Raw genomic sequence first — 18,210 nt, 5'->3', positions numbered from 1 at the left:
AAGCAGAAACTTCTCACTTGCTTATTCAAACTTTCTCATTTTTTCCCCTTCTCATTTTTCTTTCTGTATTCACTTTCACTTTCTTGGTCGCAGTGAATTGCCCAAAAGAAAAAAAGTTTCATTTGAATTTAATCCACTTGACTTTCCCATAAATAATACAGTTACAGACCGAGATATCGTTTACATTGTATTGTTGAGGTGGGGCGGGGGAGGCATATTTATGAGCGCATTATTCCAACGAGGCCTATAGTTTTTAGGGGGGAAAAAAAGAAAATTGTATTAGGTTTTTTTAAGTATTTAATTTAACTTTAACATCTAAATAAATATAAAGTGGCAGCCGTGTGATCGAAAAGACGTCCAATTAGATCCCGTGTAATTAAAACACATCCGATCGGCTTTATCGATGAGTAACATTGACATTGATATTTTACCGATGTAGTGATCGGTTAATTTTTTTAAAAGCAGTAATTTCAATATTGATTTGTTTGTTTCTTAAATGTGGTTCCACTAGCGAACCCTCCGGGGCCTAAAACGGATAAGGGGCGACAGGCGGAGGAGCGGCAGTCGGCGGCTGCAGAGAAACGGTGGTGGAGGTGGTGGTGGTGGTGGTGTGCGGGGGGCTCAAGGCGCTTGGAAGCGGATCTATTCGAGAGACAGACTTCTATATAAATCCGCACAGCAGCGGCTACCGAGCGGAGCCCCTAATCTGGCCGCTCCGGGGCTGGAGACGCCAGCCAGATCAACCAATTACAGGAGTTATGCCGCAGCCAGAAGTGTAATAAAGGCTTTCCTAGTACCGACGCCGAGGCTGGAGGAGGAGGAGGAGGAAGAGGCGGAGGGGGAGGAGGGATACCGCGGCTATTAGAGCCATTTGAGAGCACCAGGATGCAACACGATACCAGGCAGATTACAAGCCAAACACGGAGCTTAGTGAGGAGGGTGCAAATGCACCTTTGATTTTTAGACAGTGAGGATTTATTTGGGGGATGGAGGTTTTTTGTTTTTTTTTTTGGTAGAAAATATAGGGCGTAAGCACTTTCGGAAGGGTAGATTATGACCCCCGAAGGGTGACATTAAGGGATTTGGTCATTGCTTTGTCCTGGCCTGATCCCTCAGTCCCCAAACAGAAGGCTGACCTCAACCTGAGATTATTATTATTAATTGACAATTCTTCCTGACAAATAAGATCGAGATACAATCCTCGGCGGGTTCCTTTGCACATTTCGGAAGAACGCGAAATAACCCCGTGCGTAATTGCAGGTTGTAAAGTGAACAGAGTGGGTGACAAATCCGTGTCAAATCTTCTAAACATCTTGAATAGAAAGGTCAAATGTAGGAGCCGCTCATGTGTCGGTTATATTTATCAGCTTAATTGATTCAATGAAAGGATATGCAAGGCGCCACCTTTAGATTACTTCGTAACCCGCTGCACAAGCATATTAGTTACATGTTGTGAATTTATAGGTGCAGATAAGGCCTTGTGTGCACACGTTAAAGCATGTAGCATCAACACAACAATAGCTCGCTTAGGTAACCTTTTTGGATAAACACGGATAAAGCCGCAGGCGGCCTTTTGCTATGTACTGCCATATCGCGGCCTTGACCCGATGGAAAAAAGGACAGTTCACTCAAATCAAAGATCATAACAATGTTTGTTTTAAAACATTCTGACTTTAGGTAAGAAACAAAGGGATTAAAAAAAAAAAATAGAAAGAGGTAAGGTCAGAATTGATTCGTCAAATACAAATCGCCGGTGCCCAACTGCAAGGAAAAGTGGTGCTGGTGGAATCAATCAAAACTGTGGCATCTTTCAATAATATACCTGAATAGTTAAAAATTATGAGCACCATTTAGTTTTTTACATAACATAAAAACAGGCAGAAAAAACTTTAAATACATGTCTTTTTTTGTCTTTATGAATAACAGTCATGACTTAAGTCCTTTCTTCTGACATCTACAACATTTGTGAGGAAAAGCTCACATGAAAGTTGTGTACAAGTTTAAAAACGCTAAAAAAAAAAGAAAAAAAATATCAAAATATCATGTACAAACGACCTGAGTATACATGAGGATTTTGACAACGCAAGTCATGAGAGTCAAGTGTCCATGAAATCGTAAGTCTCTTAAAAGAAATTCTTTCCACTTTTCAGTAACGCTTCCATCTTGTATCTTGGTAGCCACGGTTGTTCCCCCTGTCGTCATGATGTCTGTGGCCGCCTCTGTTGTCACGGTTGCTGCTCCTGATGTTCTGGGGATGGTAGTTGTTCCTGCCGTGGCCGTAGTGCTGATGATGGCCGGCTCCTGGTTCCTCGCTGTAATGATGCCGATGGCGATATGGAGCTTTGTCCTGTTGCCGTGTGTCACCGCCACCAGAATGTCCACTTGCGGGCATATGTCTCTGCAGAGACTTGGGGTGGTCGTTTAGCTGATCGAGCTGCTGCATTTGGAGCTGCCACGTCCTGTTGTTCATCTACAGGACAAGGAAAATGATGGGTAACAGGACTTGAGCAGAATAGAAGTAAAATTTATTGACCAGTAACCTGCAACCGCCATGCAGCTCTTACGCCAAAGTAAATTTTGCCTGGGAACTAGTTGGCGAGCAGAGTGGCCAAATAAGTCGTCATGGGCTACTTTACAAGGAATATGGCTTTGTTCCCATTCGCCAGTGATGCTAGCTAATGGGAATATATTTAATGACGTATACATTGAACCAGTTATGTTTTGGAAATTAACTAAATTTTAGTTGAAAGGAAGAAGAAAATTCCTTCCTTTTTGTCACAACCTAAACAATTCCCATTACTACTGAAACTTGAACAGTAATTTTTTTTTTTTTTTTTTTGGAATCGATAGATTTCTGCCAGTAAGGATTAAGCTTAAAATAGGGTATCTTTGGTTTCCATAATCCTGCTAATACTGTGTTTTATATGCAAGAAACATATGCTCAAGAATTCACATTTGTCAGCACGCACGCACGCGCACACTTTAAAACGTGTGTGTGTGTGTGTGTGTGTGTGTGTGTGCGCACACACTTTTTAAAGTTCATCAACATAATACAGCTTGCAGACAGAATTTCTTATGTAATACAAGATTAAAAAGAAAAAAACAGGTTACCATGACATGCTTCTGTAGATTATCAAGAGGTGGAAAGGATCTTTGCATTTGGGGCGGAGTATGTGGAGGAGAACTGAACGGAACAGGGGTCCTGTAAGGGTGAAACAAATGACAGGATAGTTCTGAAAGAGAATCATACTCAGTTTTGTACCACATGTGTTTAGGATATGGTCAAAAGACAAAACAATTCCAGGGATTTTGAAATTTCTTGCACATGTAACCTATTTGAAATTATTGAAAATGTAATCTTTAATTGCAAAGCTTTTCCAAGCAATCTGTAGAATTTAGAATAGAATTAGATTTTGTAGAATATGTAGAGTAGAATTTAACAATGCAAAGCCCTCTTGGGTGCGATTGTTAATTATTTAAACTTAGCTAATCATAGCATTGAGCCAGGGAAAACAAAATAAATAAATCAATCAAACCGGTTTGACATTTGGCTGAACACAGGACTGAGCAAGCAAAACACTGCTTCACTAGGTGTGGCATACTCTAAGGCTTTCACGTATCATTCCCAGGAAAACTTTGTGAATACCTTCCAGGCAACACTGATGATTTTCACTGCCAACCCATGAAGCTGCGAAACCTTCATATCCTGGCATATTTCCCATACTGTTACGAGGTCTTGATGAGGCAAACTGGCATTGTACCCCCCACCCCCGACCCTAACCCCTCACAAACTGGATTCCTGCTCTCATATGGGCACAATCCTTTCCTGGAATAAGACTGGAACTTTTCTGTGAAAGACTGTGTTAATGAGGCTTAAGACTTTAAAAGAGCCCTGAGAGAGTTGGTCTGAATTCACCTCTAAGAGTATTGACTGCACCCTTAACATTAAGAGGGTGAACATTTTTTCATTTTTTATAGGAATATTTTGAATTCAATCAAGAAAAGAATGCTGCATGATTATAAAAGCAGCTACACTAAATGTGGTCCCCATTTGAGTGCACAAACAGTGTGGAGAGACACATATTGATTCCACCACTGAAGGGTTTCATTTTCGGCCAGTTATCAGACTCCCAACCCACAACGGCTTCCGCAAATGCTGTGGTTTTGGGAATGACGAGGACTGTCGGCATAACACCACTAGGAACTGGGAACCATTAACTTTTGCCGTGACATTTTCCTACAGTGTTTACATGTTGTCTCAACAACACCGCATCCCCCTCCGCCTACTTCAGAAATTCGATCTCCTTCATGTTGCCATCATGCTGGCAATATGTGTGAATGGCTCATCAGAGCCTTGTGACCTTATTAGACCATTTTTAAATGATTAGTAATGCAATACAAGTTAAATTTAGCTGCATGATACCATATGGAAGGGTTGCCAAGGGTTGACTGGTCTAAACTCAAGACAACCCGCCAACTGGAAATAAAACCAACTTCAAACATCACCAATAATGATTAATTCATCCAACCAAAGCAACCAGACATTACCAGGCATGCATGAACTAAGGAATTGCACAAGTTGTGTTCCATGAGAAACCACGTACTGGAGCCTTATCTCTCAGGAATTCATGTGCTGTGCTATAACCTGCAAAGGAGTGATGAAGTCCATAAGCACTAAAAAAATAGATACAAAAGAGATACAGAGGCTAGACTTACTGGCCTCTCCCTCTGGTTTAAAAAAAGTAGTCAGTCTGGTCACTTGATGAAATAAATGGATAAATAAAATTGATGTATCATTACATCTTTATGTGCTGCAACTCTGCAGACAAAATAAAATAAAAAGATTCCCTACCATTCTAACTTGAAAACATTGGCAACTTTGTGAAAGTCAATAAGGTTATGGACCATGCCATCACTGGAAACCACGCTGTGGCATTGTTCATTTCTGCGATGATGTTCAGTAGCATGCTATGTGCCGAGTAAATGTGAAAAGAAAATGTTTATAACGGTAAAGTGCCTCTAAGGTCAGCACACTGTTAGATTGATCCAGAATTAATCCTCATGGGTCTGGATACAGTGTTTGGGAGAGCCTCTTACCGCTGTCCATGTGGATTAGGGGTAGTTCCAGGACTGGAATTCATTGAGTTCCCTGAACTGCTGCTATGACTGCTACCTGTGATGGGAAAAATTGAACAAATTAGTGATATTGAAGTCAAGAAAAAACAACTATGCATTCCCACAGTGATGCACACACTAACAAAGGCATGATTTGTTGTAACACATTTTCCTTGTTTATTTTTTTTTCCATAAGAGGCAGGAATACGTCTTTAGTGATACATGTTTCCGTGAGTTTCTCAAACACACATATGTATCAGAGATTAATAAACGTAAAAACATAAAAAAGGAGGACGTAAATAAATATTTTAATGTGTTTTCAATTTGAATCTCTAAGGTGAACGACATCAGAATGAAATGTACTTTTATCATTTAGTATAAGACATTGCTGACAGCTGTGTAAATTTAATCTCAAATCAATAAAGATTCGAACTCACCTGATCTAAATTGCACATGAATCGCCCTTCCGAACAGCGATATTCCATTGAGGAGTTGCATGGCATACGGCACAGACACTTCGTGTTTGTAAACGGCAAAGCCAAATGACTTCTGCTTGCCATCCATATCTTTCGGAATTTTTGTTTTGATGAGAGGTCCTGCCTAGAAGACAAAGTAAGGTAAGAACGAACGGCACCAGAAGCTGAGCACTTACAAAAAAAAAAAAAAACAGAAAAAAAACAACATTTATAGTCTACACCCAGCGCGTAAACACGATTTATTGGAGTTATAGCACACTGAAAACGTTAAACCAAATGAGAGCTAAATATTATATCTGCTTTGAGGAGAACGTAAACTCTGTTAAGCTCTGTTAACGTAAGCCCAAGCTAACGGCTAAAGTAGGGCAAAACAAGCGCTAAAATGGAAATGAGAGTACCTGTAAAAACAATTCAAATAAAAGCTCCTCGGTCACTCTCGTATCTAAATTCCGTATAAAGAGCGTCCGGTCAGTTTCATCCTCGATTCCCATTGTTATTCGGAAAATACTAGCACTCTCCAAGCGACGTAGACGTATTACTGTCAGGACTGGCTCGATGATATACAAACGATAGGCCTCATATTGCCGTAAAGTGGAATGTCGCAATTGCCGCGCTCCATGCGACATAAACGTGTGTCTCTTTACGACATTTACTACAATCGTTTGTCGTTGAAAAAAAACATCGGTATTTAATTTGGGATCACTCTAGTAACAGAGTATTGTTTCAATTGATTAGGTCAAAAATGACGTGTCTTAGTGAGGACTTTAACACCTATACAATGCATGAATGTATTACGGTTGTATATATTTTTTTTTATCTTGAAAAGGTAAGTACTATTGACACAAGTCTTTTTTTTGTTTTGTTTTTTTGTTTTTTTTAAACCGTACGATAATGTTCTGATCGAGCTATTAATTGAAATATTTAATTATCAAAAATGGCATTGAATCATGTGTATTTTCAGTTGAACAAACAAATATTTAGGCAAATACTGTATGATTTAACAGACTTCTTTTAACTACGGAGAGAGGTTGAAAGTTAATATATGCTTAATATGTGGCTTTGATAATTTAATTTCTCATTCATAAATTACCCTGGAATAAAGTTGCTGTATACACATAGTTTGATTCCTTGATATGAACTTAACATTGATCAATCTAACTTCAGTCCCTTCGGTCTCATAGTTAAGTTAATATGAGTGACATATCAGTATGTTTGTGTGTACACGATTATGCCAAAGGCATTGTTTGGAAATCAGAGAACATTTTCCTCATTTAGAGATTACATTTAAATGTAGTTTTAAAGCAAATGCTAAAATGGAAATTGGTAGAACTTAGTTAAATTGACTGAAATTGATGAAATTGATTTTCATTAATTTTAATGCAAAGTACCCGGATCGCAGAGTTAAGTTGAATATTTTTGATTTTTACATCTCACGGCGAGTTTCCTGTATTGTTGATGAGACAGCTTCTGAAATAACTGTGCTTTTTTAGAGTAGACAGTTGTAATGTGCGGTCATTGGAAAGGGGCAGGTGTTACAAACATAAAATTATAATGTTTCTGTAAAAAAGCATAATATCGCCATTTGTTTTACCACTTTAATTTACACCCGCTCTGTACGCCTGTGCCAGGATAATTACCTGCAATGAGTCTATTGCTGGTCGATCATTAATCTATGAATGAGTGTTGCATTACAACATTCATACACACCCTTATCCAAGCCTCATTTAGTTTAGTTTATTTTCGGCACATTTCAATAACTTTGAAAACTTTCCACTGAACTCGGTCTGTTATAATTGCAATTTTTTGACTCCTTCATAGTAACTGATTATTAAGGTTTCATTAAATATTTATTCATTTTATTTTGATTGTGTGAGTCACTCAGAGATGAAGTGCTGGAGTCTATAAAAAGTTTAGAGGTCAAGTGATACATTTAACATGCACAATAATCAGATGAGCTTCTGTATCTTCTCAGCACATTCAAAAACGAATGATTACCCCATATTATCTGGGAATCCTCCCATACTCTCGTCTGATAAAGCTGCAGTAAGAGCCGTCCACTCCCAATACCTTGTATCCTGCTTACAGGATTGCAGAGGTTCTGGGGCTAATCCCAAGCAACATTTTGCCAAGTTGTAGGTTATAGCCTGGACTGGTTGGCAGGCAATCATCAGGCCACATGTAGAGACAGAAAGTGATTCATTCTTTTATTCACACCGATTAACAGTCATTGGTTAGGCTGCTGCATGTTTTTTGACTATAGGAGGAAAACAGAGAACACAGAGAAGAGTTCTGTAGGTGTGGGGAGATCATGAAAACCTCCCACAGAAAAGCCTCTGTTGAAATCAATACATCTGTCCAGTACAGCTATTTAAAAAACAGTTCTACTTAAATTAATGGAAGGTCCAAGTGAGCCTAATAGGCTAAGCATATGCATAAATCTACATCCTTCCTTGTGACTGTATTTTTCCCTACAAGGTACTATTCCCAACAGTTAGTCAGTCCTGCAGCGATTAGCATAGTAATTTAGAGCCAAAATCCTGGCGGTCAATATGTCTAGTGGGATCTGTTCTATTGTGAATCGTCTATAGTACTTGATGTATTGGCCCTTTTCCCCAAAATGCTTATGGCTGAAAATAAAGCAAGTTGCAGTGGAACTTAGAAAAAAAAAAAAAAAAACCTAAACCATAAAAGCACACCTGTGCAGAATACTATTTGATGACTGCAGCCTTCGCATCTATTTCAAGTCTGTACGATGCCATTAGCCCATATATCCCTGTGATGTTTTTCCTTCTGCCTCTTTTATAACCGTTGGATGGAATTCAGTAGAGCTACATCAGGGCAAAACTGCAGTGTGGAAATTATGTCGAGAATTCAGGCCAAGAAAGGCAAATTAGTGAAACATACCAGACTGTATAGTGCAATCAAATGAAGCTGTGTATTTGGTTTTTCAAAATGGATCACACTTGTACAGTTTTCATAATTAAAGATTATGAAAACTGATACCAAAAGGCCTCACAGACTTCAAATGCAAAGTGCCAGATGTAGCAGTAGATGGCAGCATTGATCTATGGATATTGCCTGTAATTGACAAGTAATTCTGGCAGAATTACAATAAATCTTTGTGCTGCTGTGTAAGACAGTTTCTTTGACTAGTAGAAGAAATACTGGGTTTTTAAACAGGAACAATGACAATTAATGTTCAAAGATGGCCAAATTAGGGTCATTCTTTTCATCAATAGCTTCAAATTGATGTATTTTTTGTCATGGACCCCAAACACTTTCAGATTTTGCATTAGCTTCACTTGAAATAATGCTTCAGTATCAGTCAACCATCATGAATGCCATATATAGTAATGTCTAGTTTCTTTTATAATGTCACTTTAGTCTTTGAATAATGTACAGATTTCCTGAAATATCTCATGTTGCTTTAATTGATGATGACATTTTTTTCTATTATTGGAAAAGTCACTCTTTACATTGTATATTGAAGTTTTTCTTCATCCATCCACCTTCCTCCTCATATCCTGCACTCAGGATCAAGGGGGATGCTGGAGCCTATCCCAGCTGTCATCAGATGAGATGCGGGCGATAAACAGACAAACAACCATTCACTCACTCATTCATTTGGGGCAATTTCCCCCCATGTTTTCCAATTAACCCACATGTTTTTTGGAATCAGAGAATCCGGAGGAAACCACAGAGAACATGCAAACTCCACACAGAAAGATCCCCTAGTTGGAATCAAACCAGAGTCCGTCACCCAGTTAAGCCGAAGCGCTATCCACTGTGCAACCCCTTTTTTTTTCCACAACAAGATAAATATATCACCTAACCTTATCTCAGAAAGAAAGAAAGAAAGAAAGGATGGATGGAACTGTTAAGCTCCAACTGATTTTTATGGTTTGTAGAAACAAGGTCTAATTTTGAATATGAACAATTAATGTGGAATTTAGTGTGAAGAGACAGTAAGTTGTATCTTTGCAGTTATAAATATGACTATCTATATTCCTTTTAGAAAATAGTTCATGGATGTTTGAACATGGGTTTTGGCCTGATTGTTTTAATTACCAGAGGAAGAAAGGGTGGATAAAATTGGAACAATGCTCAAGGGCAAGACGATAACCCGTGAACACTTCCAGAGGGGTGGAAGTGACATGGCAGGACCTCAGAAGTAGGCCATTCCTGCATGTCACATCTCAGTGCAATGTTATGGTGATTACAGCCTCCACGCAAGGCTATTCTAAATGGGCTACACAAACACATAGCTACACAATATAGGCACATTTCCAAGTATGACCCCTGGCCTGAAGGGTTTAATGGGACCATGAAGTGATTGACTGGTGGCTCGACACATTTCTCTTCTTGACCACGACCCGCCCATATATGCTTCGGCTGCAAGCACCCCAAAGCCGTCCTTCCCCACTGCTCATTAAATCATGTGGAATGAAATGATTCGGGATCATTAAACGCACATGAATATTTGTCGGATTAAATTTTAATTAAGCCACCTCTCTGGCGGCGTGATGTCACAGAGCAGTTTCCTCCACCGCATTTGGTGCTCTGTTTAATGTCCTGTACCTTTTATAAGAGCTACTTGGTGCTTATCTAGCTGTAACATCCACCTCTGAGCAATCTTATTTTACACCTGCTGCTCTACAATTGGATGGACTCAATTGATAAGAACAATATCTGGGGAGTTCCGGTGGCAATTTGCAGATAAATCATTCTTAATTCAGCAGAGCAGAGGAACCACTTTTGTGGTGAACATCATTTATTATTCAGAGCTGCAGTCGGTGCGTATAGGCAGTCTTCTTGCTGCGTACGTAGTGTATTTGACCTGAACAATATATTGCAATAAAACACAAGAAGTACACAAGGGTACTGTTTCTGTTGTAGTCTGAGTACCTTTATGTCTACCATCCCGTGGAGGATGATTCAGAAGCATTTTCAGAATCCGGCAAAGGCGTATCCGAGTTGAATTATTATCATTTTTAGACACGCTAGTTGAAGTGCTAACCCCCAACACACACACACACACACACACACACACACACACACACAGACAAGAGCTCATCACTGGAAGCATGCCAACATATCTCAGGACTGTCCTAAATAGATGGATGCATATTTTGAGGGGGGCCCATGCTTGTTTTTTTTTTTTTTTTTTTTTTCCTCTATTTTTCTCTCCTGTTGCTTGTTATCTCAATATTACTGCTGCATGTTGCCACTGCACTGACAGGCTGTGACTTAACATGAATTTCTGGATCTCCTCCCATTTTCTCTTCTCTTCTTTTTTTGTCACAAACTCATCTATATATACACAAAGGAATAAAAATCCAAGGTGCCATTTTGCTGAATAGCAGTATCTGGAGAAAAAAAAAACTATGAAAAAAGAGAAGCCTGGCATCAACCCTACACACAATGGACCATGTCAGAGCATCTTTTTTCCTTGTGCCTCTTAACTAGAGAAACACCCGTCCCGTGATGTTTTTTGAAGCTAACATGAATACATAGTACAGCAACAGGGGTATGAAAATGATCAAATTCGGTAGAAATAATAGACATTTTTTTTTTATATTTTATTTTTTTATACACTAACCCTGATCCACCACTCCCCCATTACATCTACTCTTTCAGCTCTTTCCAGAAGAGAAATGTCAGCACATTTCAGACAGCCAAGCTCATCCCAGAGGCCTGCATACTGAGAAACAGAATAATGCATTTTTGCCAAATGGCCCATATGGAGTGTGTTTTATAGATATGGAGGCAAAATGAGAAAAAGAAAATTAAGAAATGGATCCCCGTAGCGTAAACCCCATCGCATCACAAATCTTCATCCTCTCTAGATGTCCCATGTCCAACTCCTTTCCTTTTCTCTCATCGGCGCCTCTTTTACTCTTCTGCTTTTTTTTTTTTTTTAAACCCCAAACGCTTTCAGAGAATATAATGAGCTCCGTCAAAAGAAAACGCTTCCTTTTTTTTTTTTCTTCTAAAAAAGTAAGCCCTTCCTCCCCAATTCATTATAATCAACAGCGGAGTGTCCCATTTTCCTGCTTCTGAGCAGAGCAGGCCCACAGAGACAGTCAATATTGCAGCTCATAACCTATAACTCTGAGCTCGAGCATAGAAGAAGAAAGTTTTTATTTCCCTTTGAAGATTCTCATCACTATGATAATCAGCTGATCAGAGGGTGTTGTGCCAATTCCTGGCGATGCAAATACTTGCTTCACATCGCCGCTCCCAAGCCTTCCCTCTAATTTTTACTTGAGCTCCAACTAACATTTTGACCGCTGTCAGTGATGTAATTGCACAAAAAAACCCACCGCATTAATCAGAGTAAAATATACACATAGGCAACTCATTAAATCCATGGATGACTGGCATGCATTTAATAGGTTGTTTTATTACACTAGGCTTAGTCCAAGCCTCAACCCCTCCTACAGTGATAAAATTGTCTTTAGACCTATGAATCCCATGTGATTATTGAGAAGCGTAATGTCATAAAGTTTATAGAATTGTTGTAAAAATATGAGCGCATTCATTGTCAGCAGTAGATTTCTGAAATGCTTTTGTCACTGTTTCTGTGTTGCCATGAAGTTGGATACCTAGCATCTCTAGAGCCCAGTTGCCATGGCCCGTCATCTCCACCGTCAGGGTAAAAAGGCCATTACTTCAAAGGGATTATATAGCTTAAGACATGTTTGACAGATCTCACAAGATGGGACCATGTCTAATCTATTACAACTTTTCCATGGGTTTTTATTGTTACAAACCATATTATGGGACTTCCCTTTGTTCTTGGCCTGGAGATAACTTATTATTGGCATTCATATAACACATTCTTGATATTAGATACTCAGAGGCAGGCCATGAAAATGCTACAAATCAAATTAAGAGGTTTTCTCCCAACAATCCAAAAACATGCACTGGGTTAGCTGAAGACTCAGAATTGTCCAGATGGTTGTTTGACTCTGTGATTGACTGGTGGTTAGTCCAGGTTGAAACCCTCCTGGAGTCTGATGACAATTATTGGACTCCAGCCCAATTGTGATCCAGTAAATAAGATAAGCAGTGTAGTCAATAAATGAACGAATGAATGAGCCCAAATTAGTGGCCCACTGGTTATTGTTACACAGTTGATATCATGTACAGCTTATGGATAGTTGCACTTTTTTTAACGGCATTATTTTGGACAAATGGTAGAGTTAAGAATTGCTCTGACCATGGTTCTGAAATGTCAGTTATTTCACAGAGTTGTGAATTGATAACTCCATGGTGCTGTCTGTGGTGCTAATAAAGAATTGCATTTTTTTTTTCAGTTTCATTCTTCTGTGGCTTTTCTTGGATCCACAATATCCCCTATGAAATAAATTTCCAACGATGAATCCTGCTGAAGTCTATTGAGACGGACTACAGTAGCTGTCAAAGACCACTATAGACACACAGCTGCTTGGACTATTCCTTTCTAAATTCAAAAGCATTTCCCATAGCTCTTTTGCTATGAAAACCCCCCACTGCAAAATCTCTGATATATTTTGAGGGAAACTGTGTAACAAATACCTGAGATCACAACAAAACTTGTTTTTGGAGTACATCGCTCATTCTCTGTGCTGCTCTTTACCAGCCTAATTCGCAATGCATCGCATTGATGCCCCCTGGTTTAAAGGAAACAACTAGTGATCTTCCAAAAATAGGGCTTCCATGAATGCACTGAACAGCTGTTTCATGCCGCTGCCAGGGATTGTGTATTCCATCAATCTTGTAACCATTTGTTGGCGGGATATTCACAGTAATTTGACCGACAGTCATCGAAGCCCCGTGAAATATGAACACAATTTTTCAATGACCAATGTTCCTTGGTCACTTAACTAGCAGATACTGCTTATAGAGAGCAAGCAGCAGTAAATCTATTGCTTATACTGTGCAGTGTACAGTAAACTTTGTGTACATTGAGGACAAAAATGCATTCCAGTTTAGACAACAGGATATACAGGTTTGGAAGAATGACAGTCATGCACCCACTTCCAAGAACAACTTTGTGCTATCATTAAAAAATGCTAAGAAGTTAATGAGCAAGTAATAGTTAATTTAACTATGGTTCAACCTTAACAAAAGCCTGTTTGTCTTTGTATTTTCTTGTTGCAGTTCAGAACAGCTCATTTAGCTCAGGTCATACATCTTATGAAGACAGTGGAATTAATTCACTTTAACAAACAGTATATTTTGGAATGATGTTAATAAAAGCGAAATGTTATTATTTTCCAATGAGCTGACTCAACACTTTTATGCAATATAGTTTTGATTTAAAATCTGTTGGAAAATAAAAATAATTGCCTGCGACAGTATATGCAGCATGCACAGAGTAAGGGGAAAATGCTGCTTCTGTAATTACAATAGCAGCTATAGACAGGAATAGGAACAGTTATAAAGGTGCTCCATAAACCATATCAATATATTGAACAGGATGCTATGTGTTTAGAGCTACACGTCTACTCTTCAGGACATTAAATTCACACCTTGAAAAAAGAGAAAACTTGCAAATAGTTGATTTCTTTTTTCTTTCTTTCTTGAATTAAAAGAGTACTGACAAACCCGTGGATCACGGGATACTGTGTATGCACTTCACTTGAGCATCAGGCTGTATAGCAGAGGACAAGTACATACAAACGAAGATTGAAATTAAAAGTTACCACATTCGGTGACACAGAAAGTAGAGTGCAGGACTTTTGATGAAAACGGGTTAATCCCTGTCCAATTTTTTATTCATCAACGGGGTCAAAACAGTGTCAGCTACAGCAATTGAGTCAACTACTATGCTGTACAAGTGACAGCAGCAGAATAAGCAGTCCTTACAATGATGTATGACTTCATTAATGGATGATATCTGAAAGGGGAGAAGACTGCGTCCATCACTACTCACTACATTTTTCCCATGTGCTCTCAAAACCCCTGCGCTTGATTCTTTATTTCCAATACGATGCCGATGCAAGCCAAAGATAAGCATGCTATTTGGTAGGTCAAAGAACACCAGCACTGAAATCAATATTAATGTTTACCATGCAGCAGCCTAGTAACTCAAACAACAGAAGGAGATCCTAATCCAGCTTATTTTCTGAAATGGGAGAAACGGCTACTATATTAAGAATGAACTTTTTTTTTGGTTGTTTGTTTTTTTTGGGTATATTCCCAGATAATTTGTATTTTTTTAATTATTGCGATAATGAGCCTAATGTCCTGATGAGAATTAAATTGAATTTACGATTCATGTTTGATCAATAAAAGCAACAACTTCAGGTTTTTTTTTTTCCATCTGCTGCATCTTACACTGGGGGAGGGCTTCTTAATATCTTATTTTAATAATTTTCATCTCGTTAATGAGGCCTATTTTCACATTGCCCCCAAGGTATACTTGTTTGTATTGTTGCATTTCATCACTTGGTTAAATGTTAACCGACTTTTTCGTATCATCTGCACTGAGCTAATATCTCACTAAAATGAATTTTCCCAAATTAGCTCAAGGGTGTCTGCAGGTGTTGCAATTGCACTCATAGTACTACGTTCTGTGGATAACTGTTTGCTGTTAAATCTTGTTTTGGGAAGTAATGAGCCGTCTGTTTTTATTTTTTATTTTTTCATAACTTTAGCCAGTTGACCTACTTACGATCAAAGACACTGCATTGCCCACTGCATAGTTTCTATCCCTCAATGTGTTAAGGCTATTGTAATAAAGGTTTTCTGGGGCATTTGTTATTTCACAACTACATTCAGCTTCTTAAAAGCTGCCTCCAGTGGCCTTTTGCTTTAACATAATCAATTGATTATTCAACGCCCACATGTCTCAACTCTGGAATCGTGTTCCATGTGTAGTCGTAAAAGCATTTGCCCATCATGCTAGTCATCATGCAACATGGATGCCATATAGCTAATAGGAATAAAACATTTAGAAATAGCATTTTGACAGATACTTACAGCAAAAAAGTGTCCATTATACAATAAAAAAAATCAAAAGAAAAAATTATATATATTTATATAATTTAGAAATATGTAGGTAGAGATTGCAATTTTTTACCTCTCTGCACAAAAATCATTGTTTACGTCTGCACCTTTTTGATACATGATATCTGACCTGAAAATATCTCATCTAATATTTCTCATTCAAATCAGACAATCTGAAATGTCTGATGATTTGATCAGTTACTCTATTACCCACTGGATGTATAACAAAGTTGCTCTACTTCCTCCTCTTCCCCTGAAAGATTATAATTTGTTTTGCTTTTGTTCCTAAGTGGCCACTGCCATGTGAACATATCCACCTATTTCAACAATGTTGCCAATTTTAAAACTGACCTGACTGTTATACAAAAACTTTACTTACCACAGAATGTCATGTAGCTGGAAATGTATTGCATGAATTTGACTCAGTAGAAAACCATGTTTAAGGTGCTATGCTAATTTGTGGCACACTGAGTGCTCTGAGTTATGCATTTAATATCAACATTAAACGCCACCTGTGAGGTCTGTGAGGGTATAAAGAAGTGCGAAAATCGGCTTATTTTCAATTCAAACTAACATAACTGCCTATAGCATGGCATATAATTAGCAGTTATTATTTTATTATTATTTAAGTCATCGATATTTAAGTCAACACTGTTCTAAGATGCAATCAGAGGATCCAACTAATCTATCTGTCTATCTGTCTATCTATCTGTCTGTCTGTCTGTCTGTCTGTCTGTCTGTCTGTCTGTCTGTACTGTATAGCTATATACAGTATGTTTGTGTATATATATATATATATATATATATATATGGGTAAAAAGGTATGGTATGAATGGAGTATACTGGTAAAATCTTACACAGTGTATATTTAGAGGATATGGCCTATATTTCTCAAAGTGGGTTAAGTAGACAGTGTATGGGGGTTTCAGGACAAAAAACATATTAGTGGAAATCAATTATTCGAATAATGGGCTTAAAATATGTATGTAATTGGACTGTAGAAAAATGACTGCATTCTAGTTATGGGAATAGGTTTTTACTTGAAATGTACACACCAACCTCTGAATTGTTTAGTCAATAACCAGCCATGGAGGAGATCATTTTGGTTGTTCGAAGTAAAAAGTCAAAGGACTGTCTTACATTGATCTGTTCAGTCTGCATGTATGGAAAAAGGATTACCATTGTCGACAATTCCTTTCCTTTCCTCTTAATTATAGAAATACTTTTTATATATATATATATTTAAGTGTGCACAGAATACAGCAATCTACAAATCACCAACAATTGATGGTCCAAGCAGATGCAATGATCACTTAAGACAGTATGTTCTTATTAATCCATTGTATGGTGTAATCACCCGTAGTATAACTGGACAAACAAATCTATTGTGACTGAATTAAACAGTTTTTTAGCCATTTATTACATATGCAATAAAAACCATGACAAAGCAACCTCAACTATAGCAAGTCACAGGGACTTTTACAGTTTCATTGGATTCTGGATCTAATGTACGTGCTTTTAGTTTTTAGTTGTTGTTTTTTTCAATGTTTTAACTTGAAAAAACATCCATTTGTACATGTTTTTAAATTTGCAGATTTCTAAATCATGAATTCTCAAAGTCAAAGCATAGAAATCACTTCTGTACTTTGGTCTTAAAATGTATTCCATTTGAGGTTATGAATTAGTGATGCTTTGCAGTTCATCACATCACTTCCTTTCCAATTAATGACATATTATGGAGGCTTGTGTTATTGTTGCTATAACAGTGAACAGGTTAAAAGCTTCTCACCCAGATATTTTTAAAAAGCCTCTCTGCACTCTCTTTGTCTTTAAATATCTTATGCATGGTATACACTTATGCCAAGCAATCTCCTTAACTTTTTCACAGTAAGATGGAGTTTAAAGTTTTGTTTCAGCAGCAAGATGTCCCCGAGGACCTCCCTCTGTGTTAAAGGGCGCATGGAACTTAAATGGCTTAACTCTAAAAGTAAGCAACAGTAGAAGAACCCAGTTATGTAACGAAGTGTATGCAGATGGGCATGCATGTGCACTTAATGCAAAAGTTAAAGCAAAGTGATGAAGAAGGTTGGTATCCACCATCATCTCAGTAATGTTAAATGTAATTTTCAAAAACATGCAATCTGCTGGGATTTACTCCAGCCCTACCATGTCTCTGAAGGCAGGATAGGCAGATCAATCAATGAATGAACTTGGAGATTTTTTTCGGAGTCAAAACCTTAGACCTAGGCAGTTAAGGTTAGTCATTGGTTGGTATTTGAACATACTGTGACTCTTTTTGGCCTCTCAATGCAAGAACGTCCCTCGTTCAAGTCCAACCGGGGGGGGGGGCTTTCTGTATTGAGTTTGCATGCTCTCCCTTTGTCTGCATGGGTTTCCTCTGGGTTTTCAGGTGTCCTCACTATCCAAAATAATGATTCAGTAGAGATCCTAAATCTCCCGGATGTGTTAATGAGAGAGTGAATGGTTTTATGTCTTTATACGGGGTTTTGCTGTCGACTGTCGACCGGTCCAGGGTGAACCCCACCTATCGCCTAGTGACAGCTGTGATAGGCTCCAGCCACCCCGCCTGACAGACTGAATATAAATCAAACCCATGCTAAGT

The 18,210-nt window shown here is 38.3% G+C and overlaps 1 protein-coding gene across 1 annotated transcript; it reads right to left on the bottom strand.

The window, feature by feature from the left end:
* Positions 1 to 1,633: 1,633 nt before the first annotated feature.
* rbm7 (RNA binding motif protein 7) lies at positions 1,634 to 6,163 on the bottom strand. The gene is made up of 5 exons (XM_086164797.1): positions 5,990 to 6,163; positions 5,553 to 5,715; positions 5,098 to 5,173; positions 3,112 to 3,202; positions 1,634 to 2,470 (listed from the first exon to the last, which is right to left on the bottom strand). Exons 1-5 carry the CDS (start codon positions 6,080 to 6,082, stop codon positions 2,147 to 2,149), a joined length of 747 nt encoding a protein of 248 aa, XP_086020923.1. The 5' UTR covers positions 6,083 to 6,163; the 3' UTR covers positions 1,634 to 2,146.
* Between the last annotated feature and the right edge of the window lie 12,047 nt (positions 6,164 to 18,210).

Source organism: Fistularia commersonii, chromosome 18 (assembly GCF_037954325.1).
Source record: "Fistularia commersonii isolate RoL2024-O1a breed Wild chromosome 18, RoL_Fcom_v1.0, whole genome shotgun sequence".
In the NCBI taxonomy this organism is placed as follows: Eukaryota; Metazoa; Chordata; class Actinopteri; order Syngnathiformes; family Fistulariidae; genus Fistularia; species Fistularia commersonii.
This window is presented reverse-complemented; position numbering and strand designations above follow the sequence as displayed.

Coding starts and splice junctions, on each gene's coding strand:
- rbm7 (XM_086164797.1), bottom strand. CDS start 6,082: ATGGGAATCGAGGATGAAACTGACCGGACGCTCTTTATACGGAATTTA. Junction 3,203..5,097: donor CCTAATCCACATGGACAGCG/GTAAGAGGCTCT, acceptor TCACCCTTACAG/GACCCCTGTTCCGTTCAGTT. Junction 2,471..3,111: donor ATCTACAGAAGCATGTCATG/GTAACCTGTTTT, acceptor CTTGTCCTGTAG/ATGAACAACAGGACGTGGCA.